This window comes from Chaetodon trifascialis, chromosome 19 (genome assembly GCF_039877785.1).
Source record: "Chaetodon trifascialis isolate fChaTrf1 chromosome 19, fChaTrf1.hap1, whole genome shotgun sequence".
NCBI lineage: Eukaryota > Metazoa > Chordata > Actinopteri > Chaetodontiformes > Chaetodontidae > Chaetodon > Chaetodon trifascialis.
Genome location: NC_092074.1, coordinates 18,191,022 through 18,206,352, shown reverse-complemented (window position 1 = coordinate 18,206,352; position 15,331 = coordinate 18,191,022). Strand labels below are relative to the sequence as shown.

At 41.8% G+C, this 15,331-nt stretch overlaps 2 protein-coding genes across 2 annotated transcripts; one reads left to right on the top strand and one right to left on the bottom strand.

Annotated features, from left to right (window-relative positions):
* Positions 1-616: 616 nt before the first annotated feature.
* On the top strand, positions 617-7,752 carry slc35a1 (solute carrier family 35 member A1). Its single transcript, XM_070987239.1, has 8 exons — positions 617-818; positions 1,106-1,286; positions 1,921-2,080; positions 3,700-3,852; positions 4,025-4,091; positions 4,417-4,593; positions 4,682-4,816; positions 5,348-7,752. The coding sequence occupies exons 1-8, from the start codon at positions 809-811 to the stop codon at positions 5,479-5,481; spliced, it is 1,017 nt and encodes a 338-aa protein (XP_070843340.1). The 5' UTR covers positions 617-808; the 3' UTR covers positions 5,482-7,752.
* Positions 6,693-15,157, bottom strand: rars2 (arginyl-tRNA synthetase 2, mitochondrial). The gene is made up of 20 exons (XM_070987238.1): positions 15,005-15,157; positions 14,827-14,900; positions 14,640-14,742; positions 13,748-13,831; positions 13,566-13,666; positions 13,420-13,475; positions 12,965-13,048; positions 12,807-12,883; positions 12,506-12,664; positions 12,275-12,381; positions 11,915-12,010; positions 11,476-11,536; positions 10,815-10,891; positions 10,117-10,241; positions 9,618-9,685; positions 9,409-9,518; positions 8,662-8,757; positions 8,482-8,556; positions 8,262-8,325; positions 6,693-6,864 (listed from the first exon to the last, which is right to left on the bottom strand). Exons 1-20 carry the CDS (start codon positions 15,038-15,040, stop codon positions 6,778-6,780), a joined length of 1,740 nt encoding a protein of 579 aa, XP_070843339.1. The 5' UTR covers positions 15,041-15,157; the 3' UTR covers positions 6,693-6,777.
* Between the last annotated feature and the right edge of the window lie 174 nt (positions 15,158-15,331).

The following is a 15,331-nucleotide window of genomic DNA, read 5'->3' as shown; positions in this document are numbered from 1 at the left end:
TGTGATGGTGCAGGGGTGCTTTGCTGGTGACCCCCTTTGGGCAATTTGTTCAAAATTCAAAGCACTCCGCACCAGCATGGCTCACACAGCACTTTGCAGAGACATGCCCAAGCCATCTGGTTTGTGCTTTGTAGAACCATAACTTTTTTTTGTTTTTTGTTTTTTTACAACAGGACAATAACCCAGTACACCCCTCCAGGCTATGGAGGGGCTCTTTGAGCAAAAAGGAGTGATGGGGTGCTGACGTAAACTCAGCTGAGAAGGTCTTGGGATGGGTTGGGCCACAGAGTGAAGGAACAGCAGTCAACAAGTTCTCAACATATATGGGAACTTCTTCAAGACTGTTAGAAAAGGGGGATGCAAAGAGTGTACAAAGCTGTCATCAAAGCAAAAGAAGGCTACTCAGAGAGTCTAAAATATAAGATGGATTTTTGTCTTTTAATAGTAATAATTTATTTAATGAACAGATTAAAGAATAAAGCTGACTGAAAAGTTGAGTCCAAAATTGTGAGTGGTATTGTATGTTGCTATACACTGGCAGCGGTGATATGGACGTTAACAAACCGGAAGTCTTGTCTTAAAACAAACGCACCCCTGGAACGTCGACTCGCGCTGCATTCTGGTAATTGCAGGAAGTACGATGCCAGGCAGGGAAAGATGAACCAGCTTCACTCGTGATGTGCTGCTGGTCGGGCAACATAGCTGAGTTCATACTGGACATGTCGATTAACTTTAATGGCCTGTAATGCGAACCTGAGCTGGATAATTGACTTCATCGCCGCTGGGACGGACACAAACCAGAGCAACAATGGCCGTCGGTGAGGTTAACGAGCTAGCATGATAGGCTAATGTTAGCTGTTTAAGGACCGTTAGGCGGAAGGAAGAGAAGATAAAATTGAGCGAAATTTAAGAGCCAGCAGTTATGTGTACTTTATAGTGTCCTTTTTGGTTAATTAAGTGGCAATACGTGTTGTTAGTGTTAAATAACTGAAATAAAGTCCCCTCTTTCCAGTGTAGCCTCCTAACGTTGCTTCACGCTGGGCACGTAGGGTAATGACCGTCAGCTCTGTTAACGTCCCTTCATTTTCACCTTGTTTCTCCTCAGAAAATGTGAGTGTGGTCTTCAAACTGTACTGCCTCACGGTGATGACCCTGGTGGCAGCTGCCTACACAGTGGCACTGCGATACACAAGGACCACCTCGTCAGGAGACATGTACTTCTCCACAACTGCAGTGTGCATCACTGAGGTCATTAAACTCATACTGAGTCTGGGGATGCTGACGAAGTAAGTGTTTGGCACCTTTACACAGCTGACCACATCAATATTTAACTCTGCTCCTGCACAAAAAGCTTTCCCAATTCTCTTGTAATTGGAAATTAGGGCGGCAGCTAACAATTATTTTCACTGTTGTTTGTTTTCTTGATTCATGGATTAGCTGTTTGGTCTATAAACTGTCAGGAAATGGTGATAAGTGTCGATCAGTGTTCCCAAAGCCCAAGATGATGTCCTGTTGTTTTGTCCACAACCTAAAGAGAAGAACGTGTAAATGTTGGCACTTAAAAAGCAGAAGCAGTATATGTTTTAATACATAAGTTTCAGCTACTCTCAGATGTTTGGGAACCCAGCATCAAAACTGAAACTAACCAAAAAATAAAGTAAGTAGCATCAAGAGATGTTTTTGTTGTGCACATTTTAATAACTGAAAACTTTGGTTCAGAGGACCTGAGCTGCTGTCCTTGTTCATTCATTACAAGACACTGTGTCAGTCTTCGTATGTCTTTTTAAACACATGTGGGTTGAAGAAGAAAATTCCAGTGATTTGTCATCTTCCATAAGTGGAATTACTGATAGTTTAAGTGAATCATCTGAAGTATCTACCCCTCCTCTTCATCAGTGTTTTGTGTGTGTCCTCTCCAAGGGAAACAGGAAGTCCCGCCAGACTGAAGAACGCCTTAGTGGAACATGTATTCTGCAGCCCAAAAGAACTGCTGAAGCTGAGCGTGCCCTCGATTGTGTATGCAGTTCAGAATAACATGGCCTTTCTCGCCTTGAGCAACCTCGACGCAGCAGTTTATCAGGTATGATCTGATTCCTGTTTTTTTACTGGTGGCCAAATACAGTACGCTTAACACAGTGGGCGGGTGTGAAGTGGTGAACTTGTTGCATCTGTGCAGCACTCATTCACTTTACAGTGTAGGTCGTAAAGAGCTACAGCAGCTGCACAAGTCACACAAATAAATGCTCCAGCTGCAACTAACAGATATTTCCATTATTGATTTAGCTGCACATTATTGTTTCAATTAATCCCCTTAGTCTGTAAAATGTTGAAAAATTGCACATAATTTCCTGGAGTGACGTCTTAAAATATCTTGTTTCGACTGACAAATTGTCTGAAGTCAAAGAAAATCAGTTTATGGTGATAGAAAACAGAGAAGAGCAGCAAATCATCACAATGTAGAAGCTTAAATCAGGGTAATCTTAGAGTTTTTATAATGAAAACTACTTAAATGAAAATTACTTTAATGATCAGTTGGTTATTGAAATAGTTGCTGATTCATTTTCTGTCGATCAGCTGATCATTGCAGCTGAAATTTAGTGGCTTCTTTGCTATTTGGTGCCTTTAAGGCCTGCTGTCTCCATTCTGAAAATGAAATAATGAAGAGAAGACTATGCAATTTTCTCATTTACGACATGTCAGATAAAGCTTTTACCAAATTATGTCATGCCAACATTTGCACAATCATTAAATACAAAATCATATGAAGATCAATATTTACACGTACGTTGATGTCATTTGCTGACATGGGTGTATCATCGCTGCTGTCTTCAAGCTCTGGCAGCTGTATTGAGTTTGCACATATTGGACAAAGTGTAGCTTGGCAGTCAGCCTAATCAAAGAGAACTGCACCTCTGAGGTCCTGGACCGCAGCCTTTTCAATGGACCACGTCAATGTTTCCATATTTCTCTCTTTTGGGAGCAACTAACAGTTCGTTTATTTATCGTTGATTATTATTTTTTATTAATCACATCATCATTTAGTCCATGAAATGTCTAAAAAATAGTTTAAAAAAATGGCTGTTGCATATTGCCAGATCCCAAAGTGACGTCTTCAAATTTCTTGATTTGTCCAACCAGCAGTCCAAAACTGAAGATGCTCCAATAAAAACAGAGACAGGAAGCGAGTCCTGACATTTGAAGAGCTGGAACCAGTAAATGTTTTTTTTACATATAGTTAAACATTACTTTCCTGTTTCAGCTCTGCTAGACACATCATGTTTGGCCACAAAAGCTGAAGGTTGTAGTTCACGTTGGCTTTGGTTTTAGGGTGGAATGCTAACAGTGTGGAACACATTTTGATAAACTAAACTTCCCTGAGTTCAATTTGGACAACAGAGCAGTACACTCATAATCTGCAGTTTGTGAAATCGTCTTCTTTTAGTCTCTATCGTTACATTTCTGATGTTGAAGAATGTTTGCTCTCTTCTTTACTGGCTTATGTAATTTATCATAAAGCTTGATTAATACTGTCTTATTTCATTATGTTTCAAGTGACACGACCCCTCAAAATGTGTGAAGTACATGGTGAAAAGCAATAGTGTCTATTCTCATCCATTCCCATGATATCTCCAGTACATGTGCAGCTGCGTCAGTGTGGAATCTATAGATATTAGGTCTAACGTATGTTTTCTGTTGCAGGTGACCTATCAGCTGAAGATCCCGTGCACGGCCTTGTGCACGGTCCTCATGCTGAACCGCTCTCTCAGCCGGCTGCAGTGGTTCTCTGTCTTCATGCTCTGCGGGGGCGTAACGCTCGTCCAATGGAAGCCTGCGGAGGCCACTAAAGTCCAGGTGGGTGCAGCACAAGTTAAAATTTAAATGGTGAAGGAGTAAATTATAATCCATGTCCTGTGACTCACGCTTTCATTGATTCATCTTTTTATTACCTGCTTTTTATATCTGCCCACACAGCAGGTGATATTTACCATCTGGTGGCTTGTGTCATTCCTTTTTTTTTTCCCAGATCGAGCAAAATCCGCTCGTTGGCTTCATGGCCATCGCTGTTGCTGTCCTTTGCTCTGGATTTGCAGGTAATATTAGCACAGGATTCTGTGGACAAGGCTATCAGTGGCTTCAACTTTTTGTCCATTATTGATCAGTCGACTACAAATAATACAAATACTTTCAGTAACTAAACAGACATTGTGCCAGAGCATTCACCAGCCAAGTAAACACACGACATGCACACACGCAAGACACCAGCTGATTCTTTTCTCATCACAAGCTGCTTAAAGTCAGCTGACGTCTGTTTGCATTGCTGCGGGGTCCAATCTGTCATCTTGTTTTTTGCATTATTCATAACATTTAGGCATATTTACTTGTACCTAACAGTTTTGTGTGCGCTTTCTGTTTAAGGTGTGTACTTTGAGAAGGTGCTGAAGAGCTCGGACACGTCTCTGTGGGTGAGAAACATCCAGATGTACCTGTCCGGGATTGTGGTCACCCTGATCGGTGTTTACATGAACGACGGTAAAAAGGTGCTGGAGAATGGCTTCTTCTTCGGTTACACACCCTGGGTGTGCTTTGTAGTGTGTAAGTACGGCCAGAGCTGCGGATGTTGTCGGTTTGCTTTCACTGTTCGTCCCAGTGTTTTGGCTGACATTGCTCTTTTTGCCTCCAGTCTTGGCCAGCGTGGGTGGCCTGTACACGTCGGTGGTGGTGAAGTACACAGACAACATCATGAAGGGCTTCTCGGCCGCAGCCGCCATCGTTCTCTCAACGGTGGCGTCTGTCATGTTGTTTGGACTGCAGATAAGTACGTTCACGTCTCGTGGTGATGGTGGTTGAAATAGTGTCTGTAGTCCTTCTGGATCAATCAACATCACGGAGAACACTTCATCGCTTTGCTGTCAGAAACTTAGAATGATAAGAACGTCATACAATGCAGGCCATTCCTCACAAATGATTATGAGAACATCTGATAACAACGTCAGCTTCTCCCTCATTGCGGTAAATTGTTCATAATTGGCTATTTTAGTCATTTCTCACGACTATTCATTTAAAAGGAGGAAAGTACAGTACAGCACAGTTCGAGAACCTGTGGAACCTGTACCTGTCTGCACAGCAGAGTCTGCTGAGCCCATAATTCCACCCCTTCAGTCACTACACCTGTATTTACAGCTGTGCAGAGTGCAGGGCTCTGTAGCAGCTCTGTAGCAGTGAGGAATGTTGATGCATTTTCCCTAAAATCCCATTAAACCTTTTGGCATTCAGAAATCTGGTCCACCTAATATCAGAACTGACACCACAGATTAATAAAGCTATTGTCTGTCTCTCCCTCTTGCAGCGACCTCGTTTGCCTCTGGAGCCATCCTGGTGTGTGTTTCCATCTACCTGTATGGACTTCCAAAGCAAGACACATCCAAGCTGAGCCGGCAGGACACAGACAGCGAGTCCAAACAGAAACTGATCACAGTGTGAGTCCCCGACCTGCAGCAGAGGAGTCCGTCTCGCTGGTGGTCCAGGTCTGTGTTGGGGGTCATTTTTTTCAAGGGACCTAAAAAAAAAAGGCTCCTGCAGCGGTGAGATCAGAGAGCCAAATGAACACTCAGTGAAGGCGTCTCTGTGTCCACCTCGTCACAGAGACGCCAGCTTTTGTCCCACTTTGACGTAGGTCTGCTCCCTCTGTCCAGCCCACTTCCACCCGTGTGGGACTGGTGATGGTATTAATGACGGGACATGAAAAAAAAAAATCATATATTTCATTTACGAAGAAACAACATACATTTCACTGTCTTTTTTTTAAAAACTGACCATTATACCCCGCTGCTTTTAAAGTTTGTAAATAATCTGAAACAAACGGTGAAGTCATTTATCTTCAGACATGCTGGAGCGATGAGGAGCAACCACACGTCGTTACTTTGACTTTGATGCCTCCGTATGTGTTACAGGGGTCTGTGAGTATCACGACTCCTCATCGTGGAGGGTTTTTTGGTTTCAGTCAGTCTGTTTTACACTGTGCAGTGTTCATGTCTCACGTCCATATCACATAGTGCTGATTCTGAATGTGCCCAACGCCACAAGACTTGAAAGAAGGATGACGGTGGAGCGTTTATATCGTCATCTCGCCGGCGTCCTGTAATCTTTGTTGCCATCTGTTCTGAAGCGTTTCTTAAAGTTGAATGGGAATATGATAAAAGAGACAGCTACTATTTCTGCTCAGAATGTACGCAGCCCCACTATTGTACTTTCAGTTGATCGTTAACTTAGCCCCTCCCCCGCGGCCAGAGATCATCCAATCATATCTTAGCGGGCGTGACTTAGCTGAGGGCGGTTTCTTTTGTTCAGCCTTTCAAAATCAGTGAATGTTGTTGGACTGTACTGTGCTGTAAGGACAGGTGTTTCATTATTTTGTCTACCTCCATTTATATCAGTGAAGGGGGGGGGCTAAATAAGAAACACTTCTCTTTATTTAATCATTGTATACATTGAGCTCAGAAGCAACGATACTTTGTCTTGTTCCCATTCAATAAGTCAGCTTCTCCATTGTTTTACAGCAAATTGGTTGAAATGTTCAAAGTGACTCACTGAGGAGTTAACTTGCTTTGATTTGCTCCTGATCACGATCTGCGTGAGTGGAAACTTCCTGAGACAATAGTAGGAAAAGCAATCAATGGCCGTGCTTTTATTTTGAAAACATAAGGCTTTTATTTACAGTAAAATATAACCACAGCAGTGAAATAACACTGATAAAGTGACAACAAACGTTGGCGAGTTTCACATTCTGTCAACCGGCGTGATGCCCAGGATCCTCATCCCATTGGCCAGGACTGAGCAGGCGGCGCTGAATAGTCGTAACCGTGCCTGTTGACATTTAGCAAAAGAGATTACTTTGTTTTTAATACACATATTTAATTTTTACATTTTAGAGCATTTTCATTTGTCGTTATCAGTTCACGAGCAGGCTGATAAGTGGTGTCAGCTGAAGCGAGAGATGAGATTTTATTATCCGTGGTCACTTTTTCTCTGCGTTAAAGGTCCAGTGTGTAGCATATAGCGCCATCTAGCAGCGACGTTGCAGACTGCAACCAAGTTTATACCCCTAAAACCGCAAGAGGTCTTGTCTCTGTCTGTCTCTGTAGATATGAAGAGCTCAATCTAAGGTAAAGAAAACAATGCTTTTTATGTTCAGGTGATTATACGCTGATGAAAACAAACTTTTATTCATTTCTGCCAACAGATCCTCTTAAATCTGACACACTGGACCTTTAACAGGCTGAGTTTTCTGTACAATGACAAACAGACTGAATGATCATTTTATACTGAAATAGTGTGGTTTTCTAATTGCAACACTAGTAATTTTAATAACAGTATTGGAAATGTCTCAAAGTGTTCTTGTCAAAATAAATTTGTTCTTATGCCTGACACAAAGCTGCTGTGTTTCCCTGTATACTTAAAGCAAGGCTGACTTTTGAAAGGCTGACTGAAAAGTTTCCAATGAAGTGGATCAGTTTTCAGTTTAATTCACTAGCTTATGGTGGCTAATGTTAGCAAATTTTAGATGGATATCACAGTGGAACAAACATTACTGAGTCAGCTCGCTTGCTCGATGACTCTCCTGTTCCTGTTGTGCAGTTAAAATGTCTTGCATTAATACTACGCAGACCACCAACACAGAACGATAGTTTAAACTAAACTACAATAATCAGTTTTGCAATATTGGTCCGAAAAATATTTTCCTCAAATTTGCAGCCATGTGCAGAAAATAAAAAAAGTTACTTTCATAGTTGACTGTATGTCCTGTATGTTTCTTTACCACAGAAAGCTCCGTTTGTGCCACAAAATAATGTCTAAGTATGTCATAATGCATAGGATTCACTGCAGAGGCTGAGAGAGGAAACCAGTTCGGAGATCTGGTCGATTTATGGTAATTACTTTAATGTCTTCAGCGTGTTAAGGATTTACTTTACAACCCTGATTCCAAAAAGCTTTGACGCTGTGTAAAACAAACTACTAATCCTTTTTGACATATGCTCAACTGAAAACAGTGCTTTGGCTCAGGCGAGGTTCACTTTGTGAACACACGATGGCATAAAGCATATTAGTACATGTGCTGAGGAACAATTTGTGAATGACTGAATTCTGCTTTTACGTTTTACACAGCATGCACACGTTTTGTGGAATCAGGGTTGTATAATGTTGCATGATGGTGAATTTGAAGGAGAAACCACAGAAATGTACACAAACGATTTTCTCTGTACCTGTGCAACATCCTGAGAGCTCCCTCTCACCGGCAGCTCTCTGTGTGCTGAGGCGCTCATGTGGCTGGAAGAGATTGGAGAAGAATAAATTAATACCCCCCGAGTACAAAGTTTGATCCTCATATCTGACACATACCTTTATGGCCGCACTGACTGTGATAAACCAGGCAAACACTGTCCAGGAAGAGGAACCCCTCAGGACAAACATCCTGTTCCTTACCTCAGCTTCAATAAATAATTGACCAGGTGTCTGGGTTGTAGATCCTGTGCCGACTGGTACAACACCTCATCATAGCTACAAACAAAAATCAGACAGAGGAAGGTGTTAAATGTGGAGCAAATACTGATTAATTATGGCATCTTATTCCATCGTCTCAGGAGTTAAAAGTAGTTCGCCTACCGAAGGAGGTGCTGCAGGATGACGACGCTCGCCTGGTCGAGCAGGAGGGACGGATCAAACGTAGCTGCTTCTACTCCTTCATTCCTCTGCATTAAACTGCAGTAAGAACATCAGAGTAAGGGTGTGGATGAGCAGGCAGCTTGTATTTACATCAAATAGTACAAACATGGATGTACCTTTAAAGATAAACATCTTTTTTTAATGCTTTTTTTTTTTTTACCCTCAACACACTAAATCCTAAGAGTGACTGTAAATGGTCAGTGGATTATCTGCTGTGTGTTTTATATTGCAAACATTAAAACATCACTGGAGGAGAGCGAGTTCCTGACAACAGCTGGTGCGTTTACAATAAAAACATGGAGACTACAGATGTTTTAAAAAGCGTTGTCTGGAATCTGGATTGTATTAAACTCCACATATTCACCATTAATAAGTGCTTTCTAATGACAATTGATGAGCCAGTATGCTACTAATATGAATGCTAATAAGCAGCAGGCTAACGGTGAATATGTGTTCCTTAATATAAAGTGTTACCACAATAATATAAGACTCTAAAGAGGTCATTAGTTCATTTTGCTGATAATTCTTAATGTACATTTACTGAAGGACTGCTGCAGTAAATGTAATGAAATGTGATTAACAGCTAAAACTAAGTCTGAATTGACAGCAGTGGTTGTACTACAGTAATGTATGATTACTTCATGACGTTTAAAAACTAAAGACAGAAAGCAGTTGATGCTTCTAAACCTGCGGAGGCGAGCGTGCGTGTACTGGAGGAAGACTCCCGTGTCTCCACGGGCCTGCAGCATCCTGTCCCAGTCAAATGTATAGTCTGACAGCAGGGGACCTTTGAAGTCCTGAAACAGAGTCAGTGGAAAACTTTAAGCCTCTCTTTTTGAAATGAAACAGGTGGGAGTTGAACATTTGACTGGAGGTGAAGTTTAAAAGCAGCTCACCTGGACTATCAGTGCACTGACGCCCACTTTCTCTGCGGTGTCCTCTGGGTTTTCCATTTCCTTTGTTGCTGTGGACAGAGAGAGAGCTTTCACTTCTTTTCCTAAATACAGGCTCATTGTTCCCACACTGGGCAGTTTTCTTTGTACCATCAAGCATTTTTTTTAAAGAGAGATGAGTGATGTTGGTGTCTTTACTATGACAGCAGCAGTCTGTCAATATTCATTCAAATTTAACAGAAAAATGATCTCAGCACTGTGGCTGAGACATCTGGGAGCATCCATATTGAGCTGCAGCTGTTGTGTTTGCCAAAATTAAAGAAAGTTTATTCCAATTCCATCTTACATACTCACTGAATACAGCGTGTACTAGATGCTAATCTTAAAGTGGACTCTACTCTGTACTGTTTTTACACACACGGTAGGTACAGGACAGGACTACTGCATGAGCACCTCGGTGTCATGTGTGCCGAATAAGTGCTGAATGTGTGACGGGCTTTACTTTTTGCCTGGCTCATGTTGTGCAGCATCCTGGCCCGAGCTTCGTCCAGCACGTCCTCCAGAAACACCACCTCACCGCTCCGGGTCTTCATGCCCCGCACCAGGCCGAAGGACACGTGATGACACCTGCAAGCGGAGGAGGAGGAGCACGCGTTTGTGTTTGAAGGACTTTGTAGACTGTTTTTGATATGAACCAGATATCATATTTTATAAGTTTTATAAGTTATGTTTTGAAATGTTTATCTTTCTGCTGCCAGATAAAAGTAGTGGAGTTAAAAACACAGTATTTCCCTCTGAAATGCCATGAAGTTGAGGGATAAAGTGGCATAAAATTAATAGAAAGGTACCTCAAACTTTTAGTAAGTTAAGAGTAAATGTCCTTGGTTAAACTTCACTTGAGACAAAATGTTTTATACAACGTCCAAACTTTTTAAGAACCAGGGATGTAATAAAAACAGCTGTCTGTGGCTGGTTGGGTGCTGCTTATATGAAGCATCATTAAACCCAACTTGATTCACTTCTCTTTTGAAACAAGTCAGTGACAGAGTGAGAAAACTCTTAAAGATGACGTGCATTAACATCAGAGTGTGAAAAGTTACTCAAAGACATTTTACAAAACAACCATTTAACCTCTAATCAACACCTTTCGTTAAACCTGTCTGTGTGTGCGCGTTTGTTTTCGGGTAGTTTTGCTGCTACCTGTCAGCCCAGGTGTGTCCCATCGCGAGCAGGATCTGGAACAGCTGGTGGAAGTGATTCACTTGACTTTTATCTGTCTTGAGAAGAAACAAAGTGATAAATATGCAGCAGTGAAGTGAATCCATCACGGCACTGGAGCAAACATCCAGACTGATCATCAATCAAATCAGCAGCCACTTCAGACTGTGGGAAAACGTCCTCACATCCACTTTGCCTTTTTGTGTGTGGCGTCATGATGTCAGTCGTCATGTTGAGCATATTTGTTTCTGCTGTCAGCGAAGTGGATAAAAGCACTTGTTTCATGAAAAGTGAGGAGGTAAACTGCTGAGTCAGCATGGACGGTCCATCTGCTGCCCTCTCACTGTGCTGGATTTTCAGTAGCAATAACGATGAAAAGGTGCCTCCTTGTGTTCATGATGTTCTAACTAACTCATCTCGGTGTGAATCCTTCATCCGAACATAACGGATAATAAATCAAAGCAATAAAAAGCACCACTTAAATAAGCTGTTTTCATCGTCTGTCAATCTGCTGTTATTTCTCGATTGATCGATCAGCTGTTTCAGCTAATTCCACGTCTCCTACCACAGCAGCTCAGGATGTAGATAAATATGTCTCCGTCACTTCTTTAAAGGACGGCAGCGCCTGCAGCCGTGTCCTTACCACATAGATCATCTCGTCAAAGTGGTATTTTTCTGTTCGGTCCATCGCTGCAGCAAGATCTCTGAAATCCAGAGAGCAGAAAATAAGATGTTATATCGTGAATTATTCATCAGACAACACCTTTGATCTGTCTGTTCAAAGATCTTAATGTTTCTGTTTTCAAAGAATCAAGATCACTTAGCGGTCATTTAACACACACATACTATACAATACATACAATTTAAACTCCAAATACAAAAATGCTTTTTACATACAAATATTATTCCAATAATTTGCATCTGCAGGAACATAAAGAGCAGCAATAAGATTCTGTTTGCAGCTGCGTCGACTTGTACTGCATGTTTCTTCATTTTAACTTAACTGACATTATAGAAAGTCTGTAAAATGCATCATTTTAACTGTTTTTGTATTTTAACTGACCGTCTCCTGCGGCGCTCACCTGGTGATGTAGAGGGTTGTGCCGTCGCTGCGTAGCACCGTGCAGACGCTGCTCATGTCTCCACCCGGGGACAGATCCACCACGCCTGCTCCGTTCCTGTCAGTATCGTATCACATCGATATTGATAGTTTTAGAGTTTAAAAATATATTTTAACAAAATAAACACCCTAAACCTTCACACTGCTTTCATATGAGACAGAACTGAACTAAACCTTAACATTACTCATTAGGTTCACACAGTCCAAGCACTTGATCAGTAAATAAACCAGCTGGGACCTTCTGGCCTCCTCGCTCGTGTTTACTTGTCTTGTCTTTCATGCTGGTTACAGATTAAAGGCCGTCGCACACGCCGCCACATACTCAACGGTTTTCAACAGGCCTCGGCTCTGCAGCTGCTGCACCACCTCCTGGGCTTGATCTTGGTGGAAAGACTCCCCGGAGTAGATATCAAAGTGGACCCCTAACCGCTGAAAAGATGCAAAATGACAACGATCAATGATGTTTCTACAGAGATTTTCTTTTCTCCCAGCAGAAGTTTAGGTTTTTTGAACACGACATCAGCTCGCTGTCATTCAGTCCAGATGCTTGCACCTTGTAAACCTGTTGATACTCGTCCACCGTGATCTCTCTGAACTTCTGCCATAAGGACACAGCCTCGTTCTCATGCTGCTCCAGCTGTCTAAAGAAGTCTCTGGCAGCCTGCTTCATGTCCTCATTGTGCTCTGCTTCCTTGTTCACTTGGACATAAACCTGCAGGACAAAAATGACACACGGCACCAAACCAGCGTGGTCATGTGGTCATGGGACGTTGTTTGGGGAAACAAAGTGACAGACAGTGGAGCTCTCTGTGATTACAGTCAGTGTGTCTCTTCAGCCAAACATGCAAACTCACCTCGAACAGATGCTGTAAGGGATTCTGCTTCAGTTTCTCCTGACAGCCAAACTGGCCAAACCCAGCTCCCAGCAAGCCTGAAACCCACAGCTGCTGTCGTCAAGGACTATCAGTAAATTTGGGTCTTTGTGAGACCTTCTGAACAGCGATTCACTCACCGAACTGCATGCCCCAGTCTCCCAGGTAGTTCATTCGAATGACACTGTTTCCAAGGGACTGCTTTAGGTTAGCAATGAAGTTACCTGGAGATGGAGATTATATTAATTCATTATTATTCATTTTCTTTACCCAACATAGAAAATAAATAACCATTTTTTAACAAGGCTCCCTTAAATGAGTTTAAACTGTAACTAAAACAAGATGTGATGATTTGAGCAAAGTACAATATTTCCCTCAGAAATGCAGTGAAGTGGAGGTAATAACGTAGCATAAACCGTACATAAAACACTCGAGTAAGGCCCCTTAAAATGTTTTTAAATAAATGAGTGAATGTGTTTGGTTATATTTCACTTCGGACAGCCGCTGATGAATGATTACATTCTGTTTTATGCAGGATTCCAACATTTTGGCAGAATTAGTTTGAATTACTGAATGAATTAACTCAAAAACTCACCAATAATTGTAGATCGCAAGTGTCCAGCGTGGAATTTTTTGGCAATATTTGGAGAGCTGCAACCGTAAAAACACATTAATTCTGTCTCATCTACAGGAGGAAGAGGAAGCATGTGGTGATAAAGAAGAAACACTTGTCAAACTTACCTGAACTCAACTAGCGTCGTTCCTCTCTTGAGAGTTTTGAAAAGTTCACTATTTAACCCGAATTTGTCGTCCTGGCCCTTTCCAAACGGCTCCAACGTTTTCTAACACAGATGCAGGAGAGCAGATTGTGATTGCGGTTGAGAGGGTTTATGTCACCACGGTGGAGAAGAAAAGTGACAAACCTGAGCGAGAAGTGTGCGATTGAGTCTGAAGTTGATCACTCCACATCCGGCTGATATGTCTTCCACCACAGCGTCCTGCTTCAACTGAAAAAGAAAAAGTAGATTTCATGGAACCGACACAACGCTGCGTCTTTTTGACTCTGACATCCCAAAAACATCAGCTGTTTTTGTCTTTACCTACGATAAAAAATATACCTCGTGTATGTCCTCAATACAACAGCGGTGGAAAGTAACCAAGTACATTTACTCAAGTCCTGTACTTAAGAACAAATTTGAGCTACCTGTACTTAATACTTTCCTTTCTATATTGATAACATTTCATGGTTCCAGTTTAATAAAACTGAAGATTTGCAGCTTTTCCTTTCAATTATTTGAAGAATTTTCATGTATTTTTAATACTTTGGACGGTTTGGCTCGTTGGTTAGACTAGAATTTTTGACAAACAGATCAATGAATCGATTATGGGAGAAAACAATCAGCAGCTTAATCCATAATGAAAATACTCATTGGTTGTAGCCTTGGACAAAATGAGCCCCACCTCAAAACATATACAACAGTTAAATCCTGCTTTTACACAAATGCATGAGAAATAAATATCTAATGGTACAATATATAATAGTATATCAGTCACAGCGGACACTTTAAGCATTGACCACTTTTAATACTTCAAGAACATGACATGACTTTTACTTGTGACAGGGTAGTTTTACAGTGTGGTATTAGTACTTTTACTAAAGTAAATGGTCTGAATACTCCCTCCACCGCTGCAAACACTGTGTCATGAATATAAAGTCAATCTGTGGGATTACAACAAAAGATAACAAAACAAATATGTAAACATATGAGATCTGCGGTAAGCCTTCATTCATGCGTCCTCTGAGATGAATCTTACCCGAGTGGCCAAGTCTTCAGTCTGCAGCTGGATGTCACCACTGGACGGCAGAATCCCACTGATCCGTAATGAGCTGATTGACAGTCTGAAGTCAGCAGTCTGCCTGTGGAGCACAGGGTTCAGGGGGCTTAAACACAACGACACACACGTGTAGACTCAGAGAGAAAGGATGTGAAACACACTTAACTGTTTCTTAAAGACTGGAACAGCTGACAGAGCTGGTATGAAGGCCTCCTCAGACTGCTGCAGCGCCCGACCCAGCTGCACATCAGAGCATACAAATACACACACACCTGTGTAAGACTGGAGTCTGAGGTAACGTATGCGGCTAAGTTAGCATTAGCATGCAGTGTTCGCTTCGTTACCTTCTCTGCAATTCTCCTTCTGAAAAAACACGCCATGTTTCTGAAGCGTGCAAACAGAAAGAGTAAAACTTGCAGCAAAGTTAGCTACAATCAAATCTTGTGCGACCAGTTCACATTGACATAGCGACCGCACTTCCGCCTTAGTCACGCTACTTCCTCTCGGCTCGTCCAATCACAGGCTCCGTTCGCTTACACCGTCACACGGAGAAAAGGGGTGTTCGATTTTATCACCGTTGCTCATGACTGTCAGTATCGCCTACCGGTGATGTGATCATCCGAAAACCTTCAATCTTTTCCTGTAACATTAAAAAAAAATGCATGATTAAA